This window comes from Eptesicus fuscus, chromosome 8 (assembly GCF_027574615.1).
Source record: "Eptesicus fuscus isolate TK198812 chromosome 8, DD_ASM_mEF_20220401, whole genome shotgun sequence".
Lineage (NCBI taxonomy): Eukaryota > Metazoa > Chordata > Mammalia > Chiroptera > Vespertilionidae > Eptesicus > Eptesicus fuscus.
Window position 1 is genome coordinate 63,209,446 of NC_072480.1, and position 21,024 is coordinate 63,230,469.

General features: G+C 41.6%; 1 protein-coding gene across 1 annotated transcript in view; it reads left to right on the forward strand.

Moving 5' to 3' along the window:
* IPO5 (importin 5) overlaps nucleotides 1-13,363 on the forward strand; it is a 68,173-nt gene extending 54,810 nt beyond the window's left edge. Inside the window, exons 24-28 of the mRNA XM_008143981.3 lie at nucleotides 297-419; nucleotides 1,105-1,324; nucleotides 9,781-10,009; nucleotides 12,032-12,173; nucleotides 13,218-13,363. Of these exons, the coding sequence (XP_008142203.1) occupies nucleotides 297-419; nucleotides 1,105-1,324; nucleotides 9,781-10,009; nucleotides 12,032-12,173; nucleotides 13,218-13,304 (801 nt within the window). The 3' untranslated portion in view covers nucleotides 13,305-13,363. The remainder of the gene's footprint in view (nucleotides 1-296; nucleotides 420-1,104; nucleotides 1,325-9,780; nucleotides 10,010-12,031; nucleotides 12,174-13,217) is intronic.
* The last annotated feature ends 7,661 nt before the right edge of the window (nucleotides 13,364-21,024 follow it).

A 21,024-nucleotide genomic window follows, 5' to 3' on the forward strand; every position in this document is an offset into this window, starting at 1 on the left:
AGTAAAAACACTTTTGCTTCAGAACTTTGAAATTTTGGATAATTTTTCAGTCACATATATTTTACTGTGTATCAAGAAAAATCTGCAGTGAATGCAGTACAATACTTGCCAAACATTTATCTTTCCATAGATAAGAGGCATAACACCCAATCATTGAGGTAACCTCAGATTCTTGCTATGCTTTTAAGAAAGTGATAAGAAATTTAATTTTCTATGTTTCTTAGATTTTAAAAAAATGAATGTTATTGTTAATAGTGGGGATACTTTTTAATACATATGAGTGTGTTTTGTTTTAGGATGATAATGATGTTTATATTCTGACCAAAGTGTCAGACATTTTACACTCAATATTCAGTAGCTACAAGGAAAAGGTGTTACCATGGTTTGAACAGCTGCTTCCATTAATTGTCAACCTAATTGTAAGTATTGCCTCTCCTTGACAGTTATTTTAGATAGTTGATTTGGAATTCTTTCATTGCAGCATTTGGGAACTTATACTTTGAAATTAAAATGGGTCTTAGAAATCACATTTTTCACTGTGCATCTTTAATTTTATCAAAATTATTGCATTCCCCTGGATATTTTCTCACTCAGTGTGTACTTTAAGTTTGCTAATTGGTCTTTCCATAGTTCAATTAAATTATAATCTAAAGACATAAATGTGATTTTAAATTTCAGATTATCTATGCCTTACTAAATTAATAAATGAAAACAGAATGATTGCATTTTTTGCAATGGACCCTACAGAATTCAGTTATGACAACCAGTAATCAGATTCTGGGTGATAGCCTCATATATTTTGTTTTTTTAAATATAAAGTAAATGTATGTACAATGTTGCCACTGTCGGTTCTTCCTGGTATATGGTAGTGTCACATTGTGGAATTCCGTAACAAATTACACAAGGCTTTTAAACCTTTATTTATTTAAATCTGTATAGTACTTTGAGGATTTTTATTCACAAGAAGTGATTGTTGCTTTTGTTTTTCCTTGCCTGTATCAGGAATATTTGTGGAAGCCAATAGTCTATAGTGACTATTTATGTATTTATTTATATTTGTATGTACTTCCGTATTCAAAGCTTAAAAGAGTATCTCTTTTGTAGTGTCCACATAGACCATGGCCAGACAGACAATGGGGATTATGCATCTTTGATGATGTTATAGAACACTGTAGTCCTGCCTCATTTAAATATGCAGAATATTTCTTAAGGCCAATGCTCCAATATGTATGTGACAGCAGCCCAGAAGTCAGGCAAGCAGCTGCGTATGGCCTGGGAGTCATGGCACAGTATGGTGGAGATAACTATCGTCCTTTTTGTACAGGTACTGATGTTTATTTGGTTACATGCATGTCCTTCCAGGTATCCCTTTTGTTTTTACCTCATGCTCCCTCTGTACCCCCAAACATTCTCTACCTATTTCTGTTTTATTCTCTTTCCCTTTTTCAAAAATTTCATCTGTAGCCCTTAAGAATTTACAGCCTTCATTCTCATAGAAATGGAAATGAAATGTGAATGGAATCAGAGCCTCTCCACCTTGATTTTATTTTGGGTTTGGGGGATATATCACAGCCCTAACATGGGACTTTTTAAAATGTTTTTATTAAATTTATTGGGGTCCCATTGGTTAATAGCATCATACAGATTTCAAGTGTACTGTTTTTTTGTTTGTTTTTGTTTTGTTTTTTAAATATATTTTATTGATTTTTTACAGAGAGGAAGGGAAAGGGATAGAAAGTTAGAAACATCGATGAGAGAGAAACATCCATCAGTTGCCTCCTGCACACTCCCTACTGGGTATGTGCCCAGAACCAAGGTACATGCCCTTGAGTGGAATTGAACCTGGGACCCTTCAGTCCATAGGCCAACGCTCTATCCACTGAGCCAAACAGGTCAGGGCTCAAGTGTACTTTTTTTTTTTTTTTTTTTTCTTTTTATTAATCCTCACCTGAGGATTCCAGTGGTTTTTTTTAGGGAGTGTGAGAGAGAGGAAAAGACAGAAACATCTATGTGAGAGAAACACATCGATTGGTTGCCTCCTGCATGAGCCCTGACTAGGGCCCGGGCTGGGGAGGACCCTGCAACCAAGGTACGTGCCCTTGACTGGAATTGAACCCAGGACCCTTTGGTCCGCAGGCCTACATGCCTATCCACTAAGCCAAATCAGGGCAAGTGTATATTTCTGTAATATAAAAATCTGTATATTGCACTGTGTGCCCACTACCCAAAGTCAAATAATCTTTCTAGACGCCCTTCAAACCCCCCTCCTGCGCCCCCCCCCCCCCCCCCACCACACACACACACACACACACACACACCATACTTTTCCCTTTGGCAACCACCACACTGCTGTTTTTGTCTATGTGTTTCAATTTTATATCCCACATTTGAGTGAAGTCATATGGTTCTTAGCTTATTCTGACTTATTTAATTTAGCATAATATCCTTAAAGTCCATCCATGTTGTCACAAATGGTAAGTATTTCATCTTTTCTTATGGCCTAGTAGTATTCCATTATGTATATACTAGAGGCCCGGTGCACGACAATGGAAGTCCCCTCAGCCTGGCCTGCGCCCTTTAGCAGTCCGGGAGCCCTTGGGGGATATCGGACTGATGGTTTAGGCCCGCGAAGGCGCAGTCAGACATCCCTAGAGCTGCCACGGAGGCGGGAGAGGCTCCCACCACCGCCTCTGCACTCACCAGCCATCAGCCCGGCTTGTGGCTGAGGCGGCGCTCCCCCTGTGGGAGCACACTGACCACCAGGGGGTAGCTCCTGCATTGAGCATCTGCCCCTTGCTGGTCAGTGAGTGTCATAGCAACCAGTCATTCCACTGTTCGGTCGATTTGCATATTACCCTTTTATTATATAGGACTAGAGGCCCAGTGCACAAATTCATGCATGGGTGGGGTCCAGCCAGCCCGTCCTGATGGGGGCCATCGGGGCCAGGCCAGCAGTGGCGAGGGGACGCGGGAGGTTAGCTGGCCACCCCTGATCGGGCTGGAGGAGGGGTTGGGGGCGGCGGGCTCGGCCTGGCCGGCGTGGGGGGAAAGAGGCCACAGGAGGTTGGGTGGGCCACCCATTGGGGCCCTTGATTGGCCCGGCCGCCGCAGTGCGCGTCATAGTGACTGGTTGTTCCAGCTGCTTGGCTTTTATATCTATAAATGTACCACATCTTTATACAATCCTCTATCACAGGACACTTTGGTGGCTCCATGTCTTAGCCACCATGCATAAAGCTGCAATGAACATAGGGGTGCATATATCTTCACAAATACATGTTTCGAGTTTTTCTAGTGTATGCCCAGGAGAGTGATTGCTGGGTCATATGTAACTCTATTCTTAATATTTTTAGGAATCCCCAGACTGTTTTCCATAGTGACTGAACCCGTCTACATTCCCACCAGCAGTGAATGAGGGTTCCCTTTTCTCCACAACCTCTCCAACACTTATTATTGCTTGTCTTATTGATATTAGCCATTCTAACAGGTGTGGGGTAGTAGTATTTCATTGTAGTTTGGATTTGCATTTTCCTAATTGCTAGTGAGGTTAAACATCTTTTCATATTATCTGTGGGCCGTTTATATGTCTTTTTGGGGGAGGTGTCTGTTTGGGTCCTCTGCCCATTTTTTAATTGGGTTGTTTGGCATTGAGTTTTATGAGTTCTATATATATTTTGGATATTAAACCTTTTGCAGAGCTATTATTTGAAAATATCCTATCCCGTTTGGTCTGCCTCCTCATCGTTTTATTGTCTGTTTCTTCTGCTGTGCAGAAGTAGTAAAAGTTCTCACAGCCAGAGTCCATAAGTTTAGTACCTGTGTTTTCTTCTGTGTAACTTACTGTTTTAGATCTTATAATCAGGTCTTTGATCCATTTTTAATTAATGTTTGTACATGGGACAAACTAATCTAATTTCAATCTTTTGCATGTGGCTTTCCAATTTTCCCAGCACCATTTATTGAAGAGGCTTTCTTTTCTCCATTGTGTATTTCTGGCTCCTTTTTCAAAAATTATCTGCCCATTTACATTGATCTGTGTGTCTGTTTTTCTGCCAGTATCATGCTGTTTTGATTATCATAGCTCTGTAGTGTAATTTGGAGTATGGTAATGTGATACCTCCGGTTTTGTTCTTTTTTCTCAGGATTGCTTTGGCTATTCAGGGTCTTTTGTGTTGTGGTTCCATGCAAATCTGATGGGTTTTTTGTTGTTGGATTTCTTTTAAAAATTACATTGGGATTTTGATGGATATTGCATTAAATCTGTATATTGCTGTGGTTAATATGGCCATTTTAATTTTTTTGATTCTCCCAATCCATGAACATAGAATATTGTTCCATTTTGTCTTTTTCAATCTCTTTTAATAATGCTTTGTAATTTTCAGTAGATAGGTCTTCCACATTCTTTGTTAAGTTTATTCCTAGGTATTTTATTCTTTTGGTCACAATTGCAAAAGGAATTTTTTTTTCTGTTGACTTTTCTGAGGTCTCATTGTTAGTATACTGGAAGGCGATGGATTTTTGCACATTGATTTTGTATCCTGTCACTTGACTGTATTTGTTTATTGTTTCAAATAGTTTTTTGGTGGAGTCTTTAGGGTTTTCTAAATACAGAATCATGTCGTCTGTAAAAAGCAACAGTTCCTTCCTTGTTTGGATGCCTTTTATTTCTTTCTCTTGCCTTTATTACTCTGGCTAGTACTATGTTGAATAACAGTGGGCATCCTTGTAATGTTCCTAATGTTAGGTTATTTCAGATTTCGGTTGTTTCTTGAGATAGGCCCATCCTATATAATAAAAGCCTAATATGCAAATGGACTGAATGGCGGAACAACTGGTTGCTATGAAATGCACTGACCACCACGGGGCAGACGCTCAACACAGGAGCTGCCCCCACCCCACAGGCCACAGGCCAGCCAAGGCGGGTGCCAGTGGGGACCCCCCAGATCACCCCACAAAGGGAGGCGACTGGCTGGAGGCAGGACTAGCAAGTGCGCAGTGCCAGGTAGGCCAAGGCGGGGGCCAGCGGAGGCCCTCTGATTACCCTGCCAGTTGCTCCACACATCAGCCCTGATCGCTGGCCAAGCCTAGGGACCCTACCCGTGCACCAATTTTGTGCACCAGGCCTCTGGTACTGCTTTCACTGCATCCCAGAAGTTTTGTTATATCAGATTGAAATTCTCATTTGTCTATATATCTTTTGATCTCACCTTTTATTTCTTTGACCCAGTCATTTTGTAGTAGTATGTTGTTTAATCTCCACATATTTGTGGGTTTCTTTACTTCTATTTTGTAGTTGATTTCTAATTTCAAGGCATTGTGGTCAGAAAATATACTTGGTATAATTTCAATGTTCTTGAATTTGTTGAGGCTAGTTTTATGATCCAACATATGGTCTATCCTTGAGAATGTTCCATGTGTACTGGAGAAGAATGGTATAATCTGGTGTTCTGGGATGAATAGGTCTGTAAATGTCAAGTATGTCCATTTGGTCTAGTGTGTCATTTAAAGGCCAGTATTTCTTTATCGATTCTCTGTTTGGATGATCTATGTAGCACTGTCAATAGAGTATTAAGGTCCCCAACTATGATTGTGTTTTGATCTTTCTCCCTTTTTTCCTGTTAGTAGCTGCTTTATGTATTTCAGTGCTTCCTGATATTTTTCAAGAAGAGTTAAGTCTTCTTGATGTAGTGTCTCCTTTATCATTATAAAATGTCCATTATTGTCTCTTGTTACCTTGAAATCTATTTTGTTGGATGTAAGTATGGCTACGCCTGTTCTTTTTGTTGTTGTTGTTGTTGTTGTTGTTGTTGTTAATTCTCACCTGAGAATATTTTTTCACTTATTTTTAGAGAGAGTGGAAGGGAAGGGGAGATAGAAACATCAATGTGAGAGAGACACATTGATTGGTTGACTCCCACATGTGCCCCTACCAGTACCAGGGATCAAGCCTGCAAACATGGTACGTGCCCTTTACTGGAATCGAACCCGGACCCTTTGGTCTGATGACCGATGCTCTATCCACTGAGACAAACTGGCTAGGGCTGCACCTGTTTTTCTGTGGATGTTATTTGCTTGAAGAATCATCTTTTATTTTTTTTAACTATGTTATGTTTTTATTGATTTTAGAGAGAGAGATAGAAACGTCGATGAGATGGGAGAAACAGCAATCAGCTGCCATCTGCACACCCCCTACTGGGGATCAAGCCTGCAACCAGGGCATGTGCCCTGACTGGCAGTCAAACCAGAGCCTCTTATTGCATGGGACAACACTCAATTCACTGAGCCACACTAGCCAGGTTTCACCCTTTGAGTTTATTTTTGCCTTTGCAGCTTAGATATGTCTTTTGAAAGCAGCATATGGTTGGGTTTTTTCTTTTTATCCAGTCTGCTACTCTCGGCCTTTTTATTGGTGAAGTCAGTCCCTTTACATTTAGGGTAATTATTGATGTATGAGGATTTCCTGTAGCCATTTTATTCTTTATTTTCTGGTAGCTCTGTGACTCCATGTGTTCTTTTCCTTTGTGTTTCTGTCTCTTGTTTTTGTTTGGAGGTATTTTATACTTCTTTTCTCTGTTTCCTTTTCCTTTTTTTAAGCTATGTGTCTGTTTCGGAGGTTGTATGTGGTTACCATTAGGTTTATGAAAAAGTTGCATATATACAGCAGTAGATATGCATCTGATCTCCATCCTCCTTTGCCAGTTCAGACCTTTATCCCCTCGCCTTTTATGTTTTTGTTGTTACAAATTATCCCTGTTTATGCTATAAGTTGAACTTACTCATACATAGTGTTGTGACCTTATGCTCTTTGTTTCAGGTGGAATAACCCCCTTGAGTATTTCCTGCAATGGAAGTTTTCTGGTGATAAATTCCCTCAGCGTCTGTATGTCTGGAAAAGTCTTTATTTCTCCTTCATATTTAAAAGATAACTCTACTGGATATATTATCCTATATAATAAAAGGGTAATATGCAAATTGACCCTAACAGCAGAACGACCGGTCGCTATGACATGCACTGACCACCAGGGAGCAGACATTTAATGCAGGAGCTGTCCCCTGGTGGTCAGTGCGCTCCCACAGGGAGAGCTCCGCTCAGCCACAAGCCAGGCTGACAGCTGCGAGCACAGCAGTGGTCGCGGGATCCAGACCCGCCTCCTCGGCAGTTCTAGGGATATCTGACTACAGCTTAGGCCTGCTTCCTGCGGGGAGTGGGCCTAAGCCGGCAGGTGGGCATCCCCCGAGGTGTTCTGGGCTGCGAGAGTACGCAGACTGGGCTGAGGGACCTCCCGAGTGCACCGATTTTCATGCACTGGGCCTCTAGTTGTAGTATGTTAATCTTGGCTGGTATTTTCTCTTTCAGTCATTTGAATATTTGGTTCCACTCTCTTCTGGCTTATAGAGTTTCTGCTGAGAAGTCTGATGATACCCTGATGAGTTTCCTTTGTAGGTCACTTCCTTCTTTTCACTGGCTGCTTTGAGAATTTTTTCTTTGTTATTAATTTTTGACAGTTTTAATATAATATGCCTTGTAGAGAGCCTCTTTGGATTGAGGTAACTAGGAGTTGTGTTTGTTTCTTGGATTCAAGGATCTAGTTCTTTCCATAGGTTTGGGAAGTTCTCATCCACTATTTGTTTGAATAGGCTCTTTGATCTTTTCTCCCTCTCTTCTTCTGCTATGCCTGTTATTCTTACATACTGGAGGCCCGGTACACTAAATTAGTGCACTAGAGGGGGGCATCCCTCAGCCCGGATTGTGAGAGGGCGCAGGCCAGGCCAAGGGACCCACTGGTGCACGATCGGGGCCGGGGAGGGACGCGGGAGGGCTCCAGGGCGTGTCCAGCCCGTCTCGCTCAGTCCCGATCGGCCAGATCCCAGCAGCAAGCTAATCTACCAGTCAGAGCATCTGCCCCCGGTGGTCAGTGCATGTCATAGTGAGCAGTTGAGCGGCCTTAACATATCATTAGCATATTACACTTTGATTGGTTGAATGGATGACTGGACACTTAGCATATTAGGCTTCTATTATATAAGATTGCTTTTTCTGATGGAGTCAGTTTTTGTAGTCCTCTTCCTTTTTCTTTTTTTTAATATATTTTTATTGATTTCAGAGAGGGAAAGGGAGTAGAAACATCAATTGATGAGAGAGAATCATTGAGCAGCTGCCTGCTACATACCCCACAATGGGGATTGAACCCACAACCTGGGCATGTGCCCTGACTGGGAATCAAACCATGATATCCTGGTTTTTAGGTTGACAATCACTGAGCCACACCAGCCAGGCTCGCTTTCTTTCTTTCTTTCTCTCTTTCCTCTTCTCTCTCTCTCTCTCTCTCTCTCTCTCTCTCTCTCTCTCTCTTCTCTCTCTCTCTCCCTTTCTCCCTTTCCTTCTTATGTTCAGGTCTCTCTTTTCTTCCCTCTGCATCATTTCTAGATTCCTACTTCAACATCACTAATTTTTCTCTCCATCTGGTCTGCTCTGTTTCCTATGCTCAGTAGTTGACTCCTAATCTCCATAATTGAATGCTTATTTCCAGGATTTTTTTTAAAGTTTCAGTCTCTTCAGTAAAGTATGAAATGTTAACTAATTTGTTTTCTGATTGCATTGAATTGCCTGTCAGTATTTTCTCATGTTTTGTCACATATTTCCATGTGTTCCAGTTTGCTTTCTGGGGATTTTTATTTTATTTCTGAGCTTACTACCATGATTATTCATAGTATTTGCTGGTCTCTTCTTTCTAGGCATCTGTGTATTATTGGTCTTTCTCTAGCAGCTTTCTCGCAAGAGGTCTTCTACTATTTTCTAGTAGGTGGTGCTGAATCACAAGAGTTTTACCTCTTGAATTCCTACAGCTGACCTCCACAGCTGTTGTACATCCCTGCTGCTTGGGGGTGTGGTTGGTTTTTGTTTTTGTTTTTGTTTTTTGCCTCTTGGTAATGGTGATTCCAGACCTGCTTACAGAGGGAAAAGGGAGCCAGCGATTCTGCTGCAATAGCTCTCCGTTTGCAGATAATATGCTCCACACAAGACCATGGGCGATGGGAGGCAAGTTTTGGGAGTCCAAGGTGGTATGGCAGGGCTCTGTGGATTCGTTCCTTTAGCAGACAGCAGCGGCAGAACCCCTGTACTGTGTCCTTGCTGCAGTCTCAGCTGGCTCAGCCACTGTTCTCACTGCTCATGGAGTGCCTGCTGAGACTCTGTTCCTCCCAATCAAAGGAAGTGCCTGCTACCACCATCTTCCTCCCATTTCCAGGATGAGCTTTTCTTCCTTCTCACCTCCCCATTCCCATTTGCCCACCATTGGATGCTTCAATGCACAGGTCTCAGGCATGCCTCTATATTGAGCAGAGAATCCTTTATTGAGTTAAGAGTTGAGCAGCTTGCTAAAGTTTCAGGGGGGAGGCCAAGAGAACCTTTCACGCTGCCATTCCTCTGACATCACTTTTAAAACTTTTTAAACATATTGGAGGTCCCTGTGCATTTAACATGAATACAGCTGGGCGGCTTTTAAAAACTTAAGAACCCTAAGGTGACCAGGAGAGTAGTAAAACCTGGGTGGACTACTAACTTCTTGGGGTCTCTAAGTTAACAGAATGCTAATGTTCCTGATTCTGTCGGGGCGATCCCCCTTTCATTACTATGTTTATAGCCAAGATAACACAAAACATTCCTTACACTTGAACATTTCTTCATTATAACCAATAACTGGACCAAAGATAAATATTTATGTTCATTTGCAAGAAAATGTGAGGTTTTAACTGGCCTTTTTCAAATGCTTATTTTAGAAGCACTTCCACTGCTGGTAAGAGTTATTCAATCTGTTGATTCCAAGACCAAAGAAAATGTCAATGCTACAGAGAACTGCATCTCAGCAGTAGGGAAAATTATGAAGTTCAAACCTGACTGTGTGAACGTTGAAGAAGTCCTGCCGCACTGGTTGTCTTGGCTTCCACTACATGAAGATAAAGAAGAAGCTGTTCAGACTTTCAGTTATCTGTGCGATCTGATTGAAAGGTAAGAAAAGAGACAGGTAGACCTCATTTCTTTCCCCTTCACATAAAACAGTGTTTCTTGTGCACAGCCCTCAGGTCTGTAGGTTTGTAATAATGCTTGCTGTCAAAATCACTAGTGCCCCGGTGCACGAATTCATGCACATTAAAAGGAAATTAATTAGAAGGTGGCCGGTGGGGCGGGACTGGGCTGGACATACCCTGGAGCCAACCTCCCATGGTCCCTTCCAGGCCAGCCACAGCTGGGGTGGCGCCGCGGCTCTAAGGGCGTCTGCAGAGTGAGCAGGGTCCCTCTGGCAGGTGGGGTCCCTTGGCCTGGCCTGTGGGGATCGGGCTGAAACCGGCTCTCCGACATCCCCAAGGGGACCTGGATTGCAAGAGGGCAGTTCTCGGATGACGCACCCCAGAATTGGGCTCCCTCCTCCTCTCTGGAGTGCATCACCTGAGAACCGCCACTGCCAAGTCACCACAGCTCGGCAGCTCCTGTATTGAGCGTCTGCCCCCTGGTGGTCAGTGTGCATCATACCTCCTGGACAGTTGGATGATCACTTAGTCTTTTATATATATATAGATATTAACAAAATATATTACAGTTAAGATGGCCTCATAATCTGATTTGGTTTATTCTTTATGGAATTAATTTGAACAGATGAGGCATTATAGAATGTTGATATTTTAAGGTTTCCTTCTAAAGTTTTCTCCCACCCTATCTATCTATTTACTTGGCTTTAGATTTTGTTAAAAATTTCCTTTTTATTGTGGTATAATTGACGTAATATAATTTATTAGTAGAATGAGATTGAGGTACATTGTTAATACCATTATTTTGAAATTCAGGTGTTTTTATTTGGATTCAAGAATCCATGATACGGGCAAGTATACCAGACTGGCAATCAAGATCTGGCCCTAGGTCTTGGCATTATTAATATTATTTTGTGCCTATGAGTAAATATAAGAGTTACAACAACCTGGAGACCACACACTCCTTACCTACATCTGCCTCTGAAGTGACCAGTTTTCCACCATGCTATTTGATCATCTCCCTTGGAAATGACTACTACTCGGGAATTCTAGTTCGGTTCTCTGTTGTATTTCTTTGCAGTAAACCTGCCTGCAGTTTATATCCTGGCTCATTCTCTAAATGCTTATCTAACATTTGAACTTTAAATTTAGTTTAGAAACCATTTTGTAGTACGTAAATGAAATTTGTGTTAAAAAGCTGTTATTCTTGCCCTGGCTGGTTTGGCTCAGTGGATAGAGTGCCAGTCTGCAGACCGAAGGGTCTCGGGTTTGATTCCAGTCAAGGGTGTCTACCTCAGTATCTGGGCTCAATCTCTGGAGGCAACCAATCGATGTGTGTCTCTCACATGGATGTTTCTTTCTCTGTGTCTCTCCCCCTCTCTTCTACTCTCTCTGAATATCAATAGGAAAAATACCCTTTGGTGAGGATTAACAAAAAAAAAAGAACATGCACTCCCCAGCCCCGGCCAGGTAGCTTGATTGGCTGGAGCATTATTCTGATGTGCCATGGTGTGACTGTGATCACTGGTCAGGGCACATACAGTAATCAACCAATGAATGCATAAATGAATGAAACAACAAATCAGGGTTTCTCTTTCACACTCTCCTTTCCCCTCTCTCTAAAATTAATCAATAAAAATTAAGGAAAAAAAGAGCTGTTATTCTTGTTAATATCTTGTTTTTTTGGGGTGGGTTTTTTTTTTATTATTTATGTCACATTTTTAAAGTACTTAGAGCAGTCTATTTTTGGCCCTTAAAACAGCCCTGAGAGATGAGCCAGTATTTCTTTCTAATTTACATGGAAAGAAACTGAAGAGCTAGTAAGTAAAATTAGCTGGCTTTTCTCCTACTGAATTTTAAAAGGTAGTTGATTTTAGTGAATGCATAATCATTCTGTAAAAAACAACTAAATTCATTATTGGAGGGAAGTTATACTCAAATATGAGTGCTTGAGTGATTTCTCCTTGTAATTTTTATTTATAATGATTTTCTTCTCTTTTGTCAGTAATCATCCAATCGTTCTTGGCCCAAACAATACCAATCTGCCCAAAATATTCAGTATAATTGCAGAAGGAGAAATGCATGAGGCAATTAAACATGAAGATCCTTGTGCCAAACGTCTGGCTAATGTAGTTCGCCAAGTACAGGTAAGCTGATTTGATTAAATTGGGGAAGAGGGAAAATTGTTTGGGTTTTTGGGGTAGGGGTTCATGTTCTCTATTACAAGAAGCAATCTAATGAACTAAGGAAATTTTATTTTTATATTCTCCTGACTCCAAGCCTCAGATAGATTATATATAAATATATGTTTTCATTATATGTTACAACTAAAACATGTCTTACATTTTTTTAAACATTTTGAACCTTTTAGTTGGTGCTTAGCACTTACTCATTATATATAAACTAGAGGCCCGGTGCATGAAATTTGTGCATGGGAGGGGGATCCCTTAGCCCGGCCTGCACCCTGTCTGATCCAGGATCCCTCGGGGGATGTCCGACTGCCCTCTCACAGACAGACAACCCTCTCACAATCCGGGACTGCTGGCTCCTAACCACTCGCCTGCCTGCCTGATCACCCCTAACCCCTCTGCCTGATCGCCCCTAACCACCTCTCCCTGCTGGCCTGATCATCCCTAACCACCCTCTCCTGCCGGCCTGATTGTCCCTAACCGCCCTCCCCTGCTGGCCTGATCGCCCCAACCGCCTCTGCCTCGGCCCCCGCCACCATGGTTTTGTCCGGAAGGAGAACCAGATGACCGAAAAATGTCCGGTTGACCGGACCTAATTGGCCTATTACCCTTTTATTAGTATAGATTTGTCTGCATATCTGTGAAGAAAAGAAGATGCACCTGGTCTCCTAATAAATTAGGGAGTGTGTATTTACAGTGCTTAAAGCATTATATTTTTAAATTATTTTTACTCCCTAAATTCATGTGTGTTGGTTACTTACTAGGTCACCTACCTAGCGTAGCTTTCTCCGTGCAAAAATTAAGAAAATTTACTGTGAGTGCAATGAACTTTAAAGAAATGAACCGATTTCTTGCTTTTACAATGATATTCATCTAACTAATCTATTTGTAAAGAAAGTACATTGTCATTATTGCCATTCACCAGATGGTGATTATTAAAATATTTCTGAATGATCATTGATTGCACTTGATCTAAATCTGTGAAAATGGTTTTTTCCCTAGACTTCTGGAGGATTGTGGACTGAATGCATAGCACACCTCAGTCCTGAGCATCAGGCGGCCATACAGGAGCTCCTGAATTCTGCTTGAAGGACCTTAAGATCACCACCAGAAAACTGACTCCGAATAAACGTTTACCCTTTTGTTTAGGTTTCTTTGTTTTGTTTTTGAGCAAAAGAGAGCAGTAGAGTTGTGTGTAGGCCATTCTTCTGCAAAGCCACAACAGCAGGAAGAGCAGCACTGGGTTTCAGAATGGTGTTCAGATGGCTTTCTATCATACCACTGAAGAAGTCCCCGTAAGCCCTACAGTAGCACTGAAGAATATTTTTCTATTGGTCTAGCCCACCCATCTGAAGGTGAAAAGGAAATTAAATTCATTTCCTCATTAGACATAAGGAAATTTAAGACCATCAGCTTTAAGATCCGTTATTCAGCATAGATGTGTATTAAAATAATTTGCTATACACCTAGTGTTAATTCTATTAATTGAGTGTGAGTCTTTTGTAGGGTAGAAAGAAGGCTACCCAGCAAACTAGTAGATCCAAAAATTGAGGGAAAAGCTGAAGACAAAAACAAGCACGAAGATGTCATATTTAACGTCACCGGGTTCTTTTTCCCAAAAGGCTGATGTGGTGACTCAGTTCCGAAAGCTTTTCAGCTTCCTGCCCTTGAATGTGAAGTGTCGTTGGCATGTCTGGCAGTAGTCTCTCGTTCACTCCTCAATAAACAACATTGAAATACAAAGAAGTTTGTGTAAAAATTCCATACGGTCTGGCTTGGATTCATTTGTTTTGACTATAAGAATAATCTAATATTTTTTTAAAGTAGTAACTATGGCTCTGAATGTTTTATTTTTCCCCTTATATTTTCTTTGTGCCAGTCAAACTTGAAAACATTTAGTTTTTACCAACTTCCACTTTGATTTAAACTAAGTTATGCTACATCATCTACTCTGTTCACAATTAGTGATTTTTTTAAAAACTAGGATTGTTCTGGTTAGATGAAAGATTTGGCTTAGTGTTTTCATTGCAAATTGTAATTGCTATAGAGCCACACACAACTTTTAAACTTAATTTTATGAGAAATATGACAAATTATTTTCTGATAAATTCAATAAAATGTGTGAATGTTTTTTCTTTTATGTATTAACCTCACAGCAGTAAATGACTTGTTTCTTTAGTTTTTCTAAAGGATCTTAATAGATTTCTGTTGAAACATCAGTGTTAACATTTTTATAGTTTGTACTAAATTTAATGGTGATATATAAATGCATTTTATGCTTAGATCAGAATTAAAATTAAAGGTTTTTTTCTTTAAATGATTTGCATTACTTTATTAAAACTAAATCTGAAATGGAATAGAAAATACAGCAGATTATATTAAGATGGTTCACTTGGTAGCAGATACCTTTCAAATATATTTTCAGTTTTCAGCACACTGTTAGCCCAGAAGCTTCTGTGTCTGGCAGAATAACGTGTTGAATTACTTCACCATCACAGTCATTGCTTTTAGTATGTACCTATTTGACATTTATAATGTGTGTGGGGTAATATTTGGAGCTACTTTATACCCCATACTAGAGGCCTGGTGCCCGACATTTGTGCACTGGGGTGATCCCTCAGCCCAGCCTGTGCCCTCTCACAGTCTGGGATCCCTTAGGGAGTGGGCCTAACCCGGCAGGCAGACATCCCCCTAGCAGTCCTTAGCACTGCCGTGGAGATGGGAGAAGCTCCTGCCACCGCCACTGCACTCACAAGCCGTGAGCCCGGCTTCTGGCTGAGTGGCGTGCTCCCTATGGGAGCACACTGACGACCAAGGAGCAGCTCCTGCATTGAGCATCTGCCCCCTGGTGATCAATGTGCGTCATAACAACCAGTTGTTTGGTCAATTTGCATATTAGGGTTTTATTCTATAGAATTATTTTACGTTTAAAAACTTTAATTTTATTGAATTTATTGGGGTGACATTAGTTAATAAAAATATATAGGCTTCAGATGTACAAGTCTATATAATACATCATATTGTATTGTGTGTTCACTACCCAAGCTAAGTCTCCTTCCATTACCATTTATCACCCCCCTATACCCTCCTCTATTGCCCCCACTCCCTCTTTCCTTGTGGTAATCACCATACTGTTGTCTGTCTATACACCCTGTATTCTTGTTGGAGTATATGTGTGAAGACAACCCCTTTCTGCTTTCTTAAATAGAATAGAGTTTAAAAGGCCAATCAACTGGAGGAATTTGGGGGTTTTTTTTTAACCCTTTGCACTCGCTTTTTTTCTCGATTCCTGCTACCGATGCTAACCGTGTCGAGTCACACTCTACATCCAAGTGCAAAAGGTTAATTATTGCTACACTTACTAGTAAAACATGGTAGAAATGGGGCATGCCTGCCTAAGTTCAGATGGAAGTATGATCTGAAGATGGCCACATTGTTTTGGAAAGTCTAGTGTTTGCAAAGTGCTTGTGGTTAAGAACCTCTTAGCAGCTAGTTTAAATATTAATGGGAAACTCAGAAGATGGACCACTAAACAGGGTTTGAGAAGTAAATGGGCATAAGTCAATTGCAGACTGACAATCCTTGATAGAAAAATTGGAGCCAAGCTGGCATGGCTCGATGGTTGAGAGTCAACCTACGAACTAGGAAGTCATGGCATATGCCCGGGTTGTAGGCTCCATTCCTGGTGGGTGTGCAGGGGGCAGCCAATCTGTGATTTTCATCATTGATGTTTCTATCCCACTCTGAAATCAATAAAAATATATTTAAAGAAAGATAATTGGAGTTGAATCAAGTTATTCAGGGAAGGTTGGTATTTAAGTTGTTATTGGGACAAGAGCCTGCAATCTGGGGCTCAAAAGTAATTGAAATGTGTTTTCCCAGTATTTATCTGGGGAAACTTAATACCTCATTTTGTCTACACAAGATGAAAATTTTATTTTACCTTTTGTGTCAAATTTAGTGGCTTCCTGTCAGCCAGTAATGATACATTTATGAACCTGAGCTATTTATGGAGGGGAAAAGACGTGTGGCTCTTACATTTTCTGGGTATTTTGTAACAGAATTTAAGTAAATTCGATGCACAAATGTTAGAAATTTTTAGCATAACTCATTTGGTATATTTTAATGCTGTACATTTGAAAAGTAAAATCAAAACTAATTTGACAGTGTTGTAATAGGAGGCAACTTTTTTATAATTCTGGAGTTTAAGAATAAATGGGGGGTAGTGCCTATTTACAGTGCTGTTGTAGGCATTATGTTTTATGATTATCTCTTGAATGATTGCTTCTTTAGAATTAAAGCAATTTGAAAGGCTAAGGAGCTAGCTAAATGTTTTGTGTGTTTTTTAAATATAGGTTTGATTTCAGGGAGAAACATCAATGGTGAGAATCACTGATCACCTGCCTCCTGCATGATCCCTACTGAGGATCGAGCTCGCAACCTAGGCATGTACGTTGACCGGAAGTCAAACTGTAACCTGGTTCATAAGTCAACACTCAGTCAGTCACTGTGGCCAGGTGGGCGCTAGCTAAATGTTTTACTTAAATTAGAACTGCTGCATTCTACCTGTGAGCATTGCATCAGATGATCTGGTTCTTGCCTTGTTCCATAGAAATCACCTCTCTCTGCCTAAAATGAGTAATAGCTAAAACCTGCCATCTTTCATTTTCTCAGCCCTAAAAGTATGAGTTATCACTATTTTTTTAGAAGGGAGTTTTTTTATCTGCAAGAAAACCAAAAGCAATACAATATTGTTCGTAGGTATAAACACACACACAAAATGGTTTTAAAATTCCAGTTGAGGCAGCAGAGTAGAATTGTGAAGCATTCCTTGATAATTCTGGATCTTTCCCTGTTACCTCTTGATTGATTTAGACATTTGTGTCCCCTTGACTAGCATTCATAATCTAATGGAAATCAAGCCTAGTGCCATTTGCTATTTAGAAATTAGTTCCCCTTCTTCCCTGTAAGTTTTGTGACAGATGGATAGAAAATGTAAGTTTTGAATCACAGCCTGACAATGTTTCCAGTTTTAAGGTGCATCTTGAAAGATTATGGTGTTGAATGGTTACGACTAGGAATCAAAGTCACTAAAGGACTAAATAGTAAATATTTTTAATATAGATATTTCAGGTCTGAGGTCTCTGTCAAAACTACTTCGCTGCCAGGAGAGGAACCAAGATGGTGGCATAGGTAAACACCTGAACTTGCTGCCTCGCACAACCACATCAAAACTACAACTAAAAGATAAAACATATATCATCCAGAACCACGAGAAGGCTGGCTGAGTGGAAATTCTACAACAAGAAGGAAAGAGAAAAGCGCATCTAGACTGGTAGGAGGTGCAGAGGTGTGGAAGAGCGAAGGTATGGAGGCGCGCGCGGAAATGGGCAACTGGGTACACTGTGGTCTTTTTCGATTGGGAGGGAGATACAAACTCCCGACTGCTCTGAACTCCAGTTCCGGGCAAGACTCTGGGGACCCAGACTCATCTGGGAAGAAACTGGACTGTCTGGCATCAGGCCGGAACACGAGGGCAGCTGTCTCAGAGGTGGTCGCAGCGTTCATTGTTCCTGCACAGGGCCACAGGACACAGAGACCTAGGGACCTATCCGGGGCAGGGCCAACGGGCAACCATTGCTGTTTGCACTGCCCTGTGATTCCCTGAGACCACACCCCACCCAATTTATAACCCCACCCAAGCTGTGCACAAGAGGCATTTGCATATGAATGGCCTAGCCTTTTGCAACCTAACCTAACAAACTGCAGCTGGGTCAAAGAACCCCTGTTCTTTCAAAAGAGCTTTCAAAAGAAGGCCTAAGGCTCGTCAGCAGCCTGCATTGCTTCACAGCTGCACCTCATCTGGGCACCTCTAAACCCCAAACTAAGAGGAGGAATCTGCAGATGTCTCTGTAGCTCCTGCTGGGTGGCCTCAGGCAGTGGTTGACTTTGCACCTCCTTGGAGATCCAAGAACCAGTGCACCCAGTGGTCAAAATGAGACCACACCAGATTACAACTCTTCAGATCCATAAGAGACCCACTCAGGGGGCAGACTTAGTGAGCACCAAAGCCCCACTGAAGCAAGTCCTGCCCCATAAGGGTGTTTCCAGCACAGCAGTTCTATTATTGTAGATACAACTGGTCCTCACAGCCAATTGGCCTGGAGGTCAATTCCACCCAGTGATACCAACAGCAATCAAGGCTTAACTACAACAAGATTGTGCACATAGCCCACAAAGGGGTGCACCAAGAGCATCCATCTCAGGTGACTGGGGAGGCTGAGCCACTGGGCCCTATAGGACACCTAGCACACAAGGCCACTCTATCAACTCAGGGACACAGCCAAAATGCGGAGACAAAGAAACATGTCACAAATGAAAGAAATGGAGGAAAGCAAACTACTGGATATAGAGTTCAAAACCACAGTTATAAGGTTACTCAAGAATCTTCTAGAAACCCCCGAAAAATTTAGTGAGACCCTCAAGGATATGAAAAAGGACCAAGTAGAAATTAAGCATACACGGACTGAAATAAAAATAGTATACAGAGATCCAACAGCAGACTAGAGGATCACAAGAATCAAGTCAAAGATTTGAAATACGAAGAAGCAAAAAAAAAAAAAACACCCAACTGGAAAAAAGAATCCAAAAATATAAAGATAGTGTAAGGAGCCTCTGGGACAACTTCAAGTGTACCAACATCCGAATTATGGGAGTGCCAGAAGAAGAGAGAGAGCAAGATATTTAAAACCTATTTGAAGAAATAATGACAGAAAACTTCCCCTACCTGGTGAAAGAAATAGACTTATAAGTCCAAGAAGCGCAGAGAACCCCAAACAAGAGGAATCCAAAGAGGACCACACCAAGACACATCATAATTAAAATGCCAAGGGCAAAAGACAAAGAGAGAATATTAAAAGCAGCAAGAGAAAAGCAGTTACCTACAAGGGAGCACCCATACTACTCTAAGCTGATTTCTCAACAGAAACTATGCAGGCCAGAAGGGAGAGGCAAGAAATATTCAAAGTGATGAATAGCAAGAACCTACAACCAAGATTACTCTACCCAGCAAAGCTATTATTTAGAATTGAAGGGCAGATAAAGAGCTTCACAGATAAGAAAAAGCTAAAGGAGTTCATCACCACCAAACCAGTATTATATGAAATGCTGAAGGGTATTCTTTAAGAAGAGGAAGAAGAAGAAAAAGGTAAAGATAAAAATTATGAACAAAGTGACAAATACATATCAACAAGTGAATCTAAAAATCGAGTGAATAAAAAATATGATGAACAGAATAAACTGGTGAATATAATAGAATCAGGGGCATAGAAAGGGAGTGGACTGACAATTCTCGGGGGGGAGAGGGGGCGGTGCAGGTGTGGAGGGTGCAGGAAGAGACTGGACAGAAATTGAACACCTATGGATGAGGACAATGGGGTGGGGTGGGAACTGGGTGGAGGGGAGCTATGGGGAGAAAAAAGAGGAACAACTGTAATAATCTGAACAATAAAGACTTATTTAAAAAAAAACAAAAAACGACTTTGCTGCCATCCTAGCACAATGCTAAACAAATGAATGGGTGTAGCTATGTCTCATTAAACTCCAAAAACAGGCCATGGTTTGCTTGATAACCTGATTAAAAACCATTGACTGGGTTCAAAAATCTCACTGTACATGTATTGACACTTCGGACAGATTCACCTGTGCCTTAGTTCCCTTCTCTGTAAAAAGGAATAATAGTATTCACATAGCCCTAACTGCTTTTTTCTCCATTGATTTTTTAGACAGAGTTGGAGGGAGGCAGGAGAGTGGGAGAGAGAGGAAAAACATCAATGTGAGAGAGACACATAGATTGGTTACTTGCCACTCACACCCTAACTGGGGCCAGGGATTGAACCTTCAACTGAGCTACATGCCCTTGACCGGGATTTGAACCCTGGACTCTTCGGTACATGGGCCAACACTCTCACCACTGAGCCAAACTGGCCAAGGCCCTAACTGCTTATTAAGCTCGCGGTGTATCACTACTAAAACAATTCAACTGTGACACCCATTGGTTGGTTGGGAGGCCTGCAGGGAGCAAGCCTAAGCTGCAGTCTGGTCTCCCTCCGTGGGAGGCCACTGGGCCACTGGGCCGGCTGATCAGGGGACCCTGCCACTGCCGCCGCCTGGCCTCCCTCTGCAGGAGGCTACCAGATGGGCCAGTTGGGACAGTGACAGCCCGCCCCCGCCCCATCACCCCTCCGCCGCTGCTGGTCGCCACCCCACCCCACCCCCAATCGCCATTCCCTCCCTTTGCCGGCTGGCATGGGCCTTGGCTGGCCTGGTGCCGCCTGCTCACTGGCCCCGTCCTTCCCCCCCCCAACCCCGCCCCACACTGGTTGTTTCACCTTCGGTCGATTTGCATATTATGCTTTTATTATATAGGATAATCTATAGAAACACCTAAGAGTGTCTGACAGTGCAAGTCTGCTGTTACGAATACACATGTTTCAAGAGAGAGTTAAATTAGATAGCATGTGTTTTTACAACTAGTTAACTTGTCATATTTATTCCATGGAAAATGCAGTACTTAGGAACCATCAAGAATCCAGTCAAGAATTTTATTGTCATGTAACAAGAAAGTGAAAGTGCTGAGGAAAGCACGTGGTTTGCCATCAGGTAACACACAATCTCATAGCAAGGAAAAGTACAGGGTACAGAGTATGGTAGGAAGAAGTCAGGGAAATAAGATTCATTCCATAATGCAAATAGGGTGAGCACCCAGTGGCTTCAGTGTGGGCTTTCTAGCAAACCATCAGAGACCATA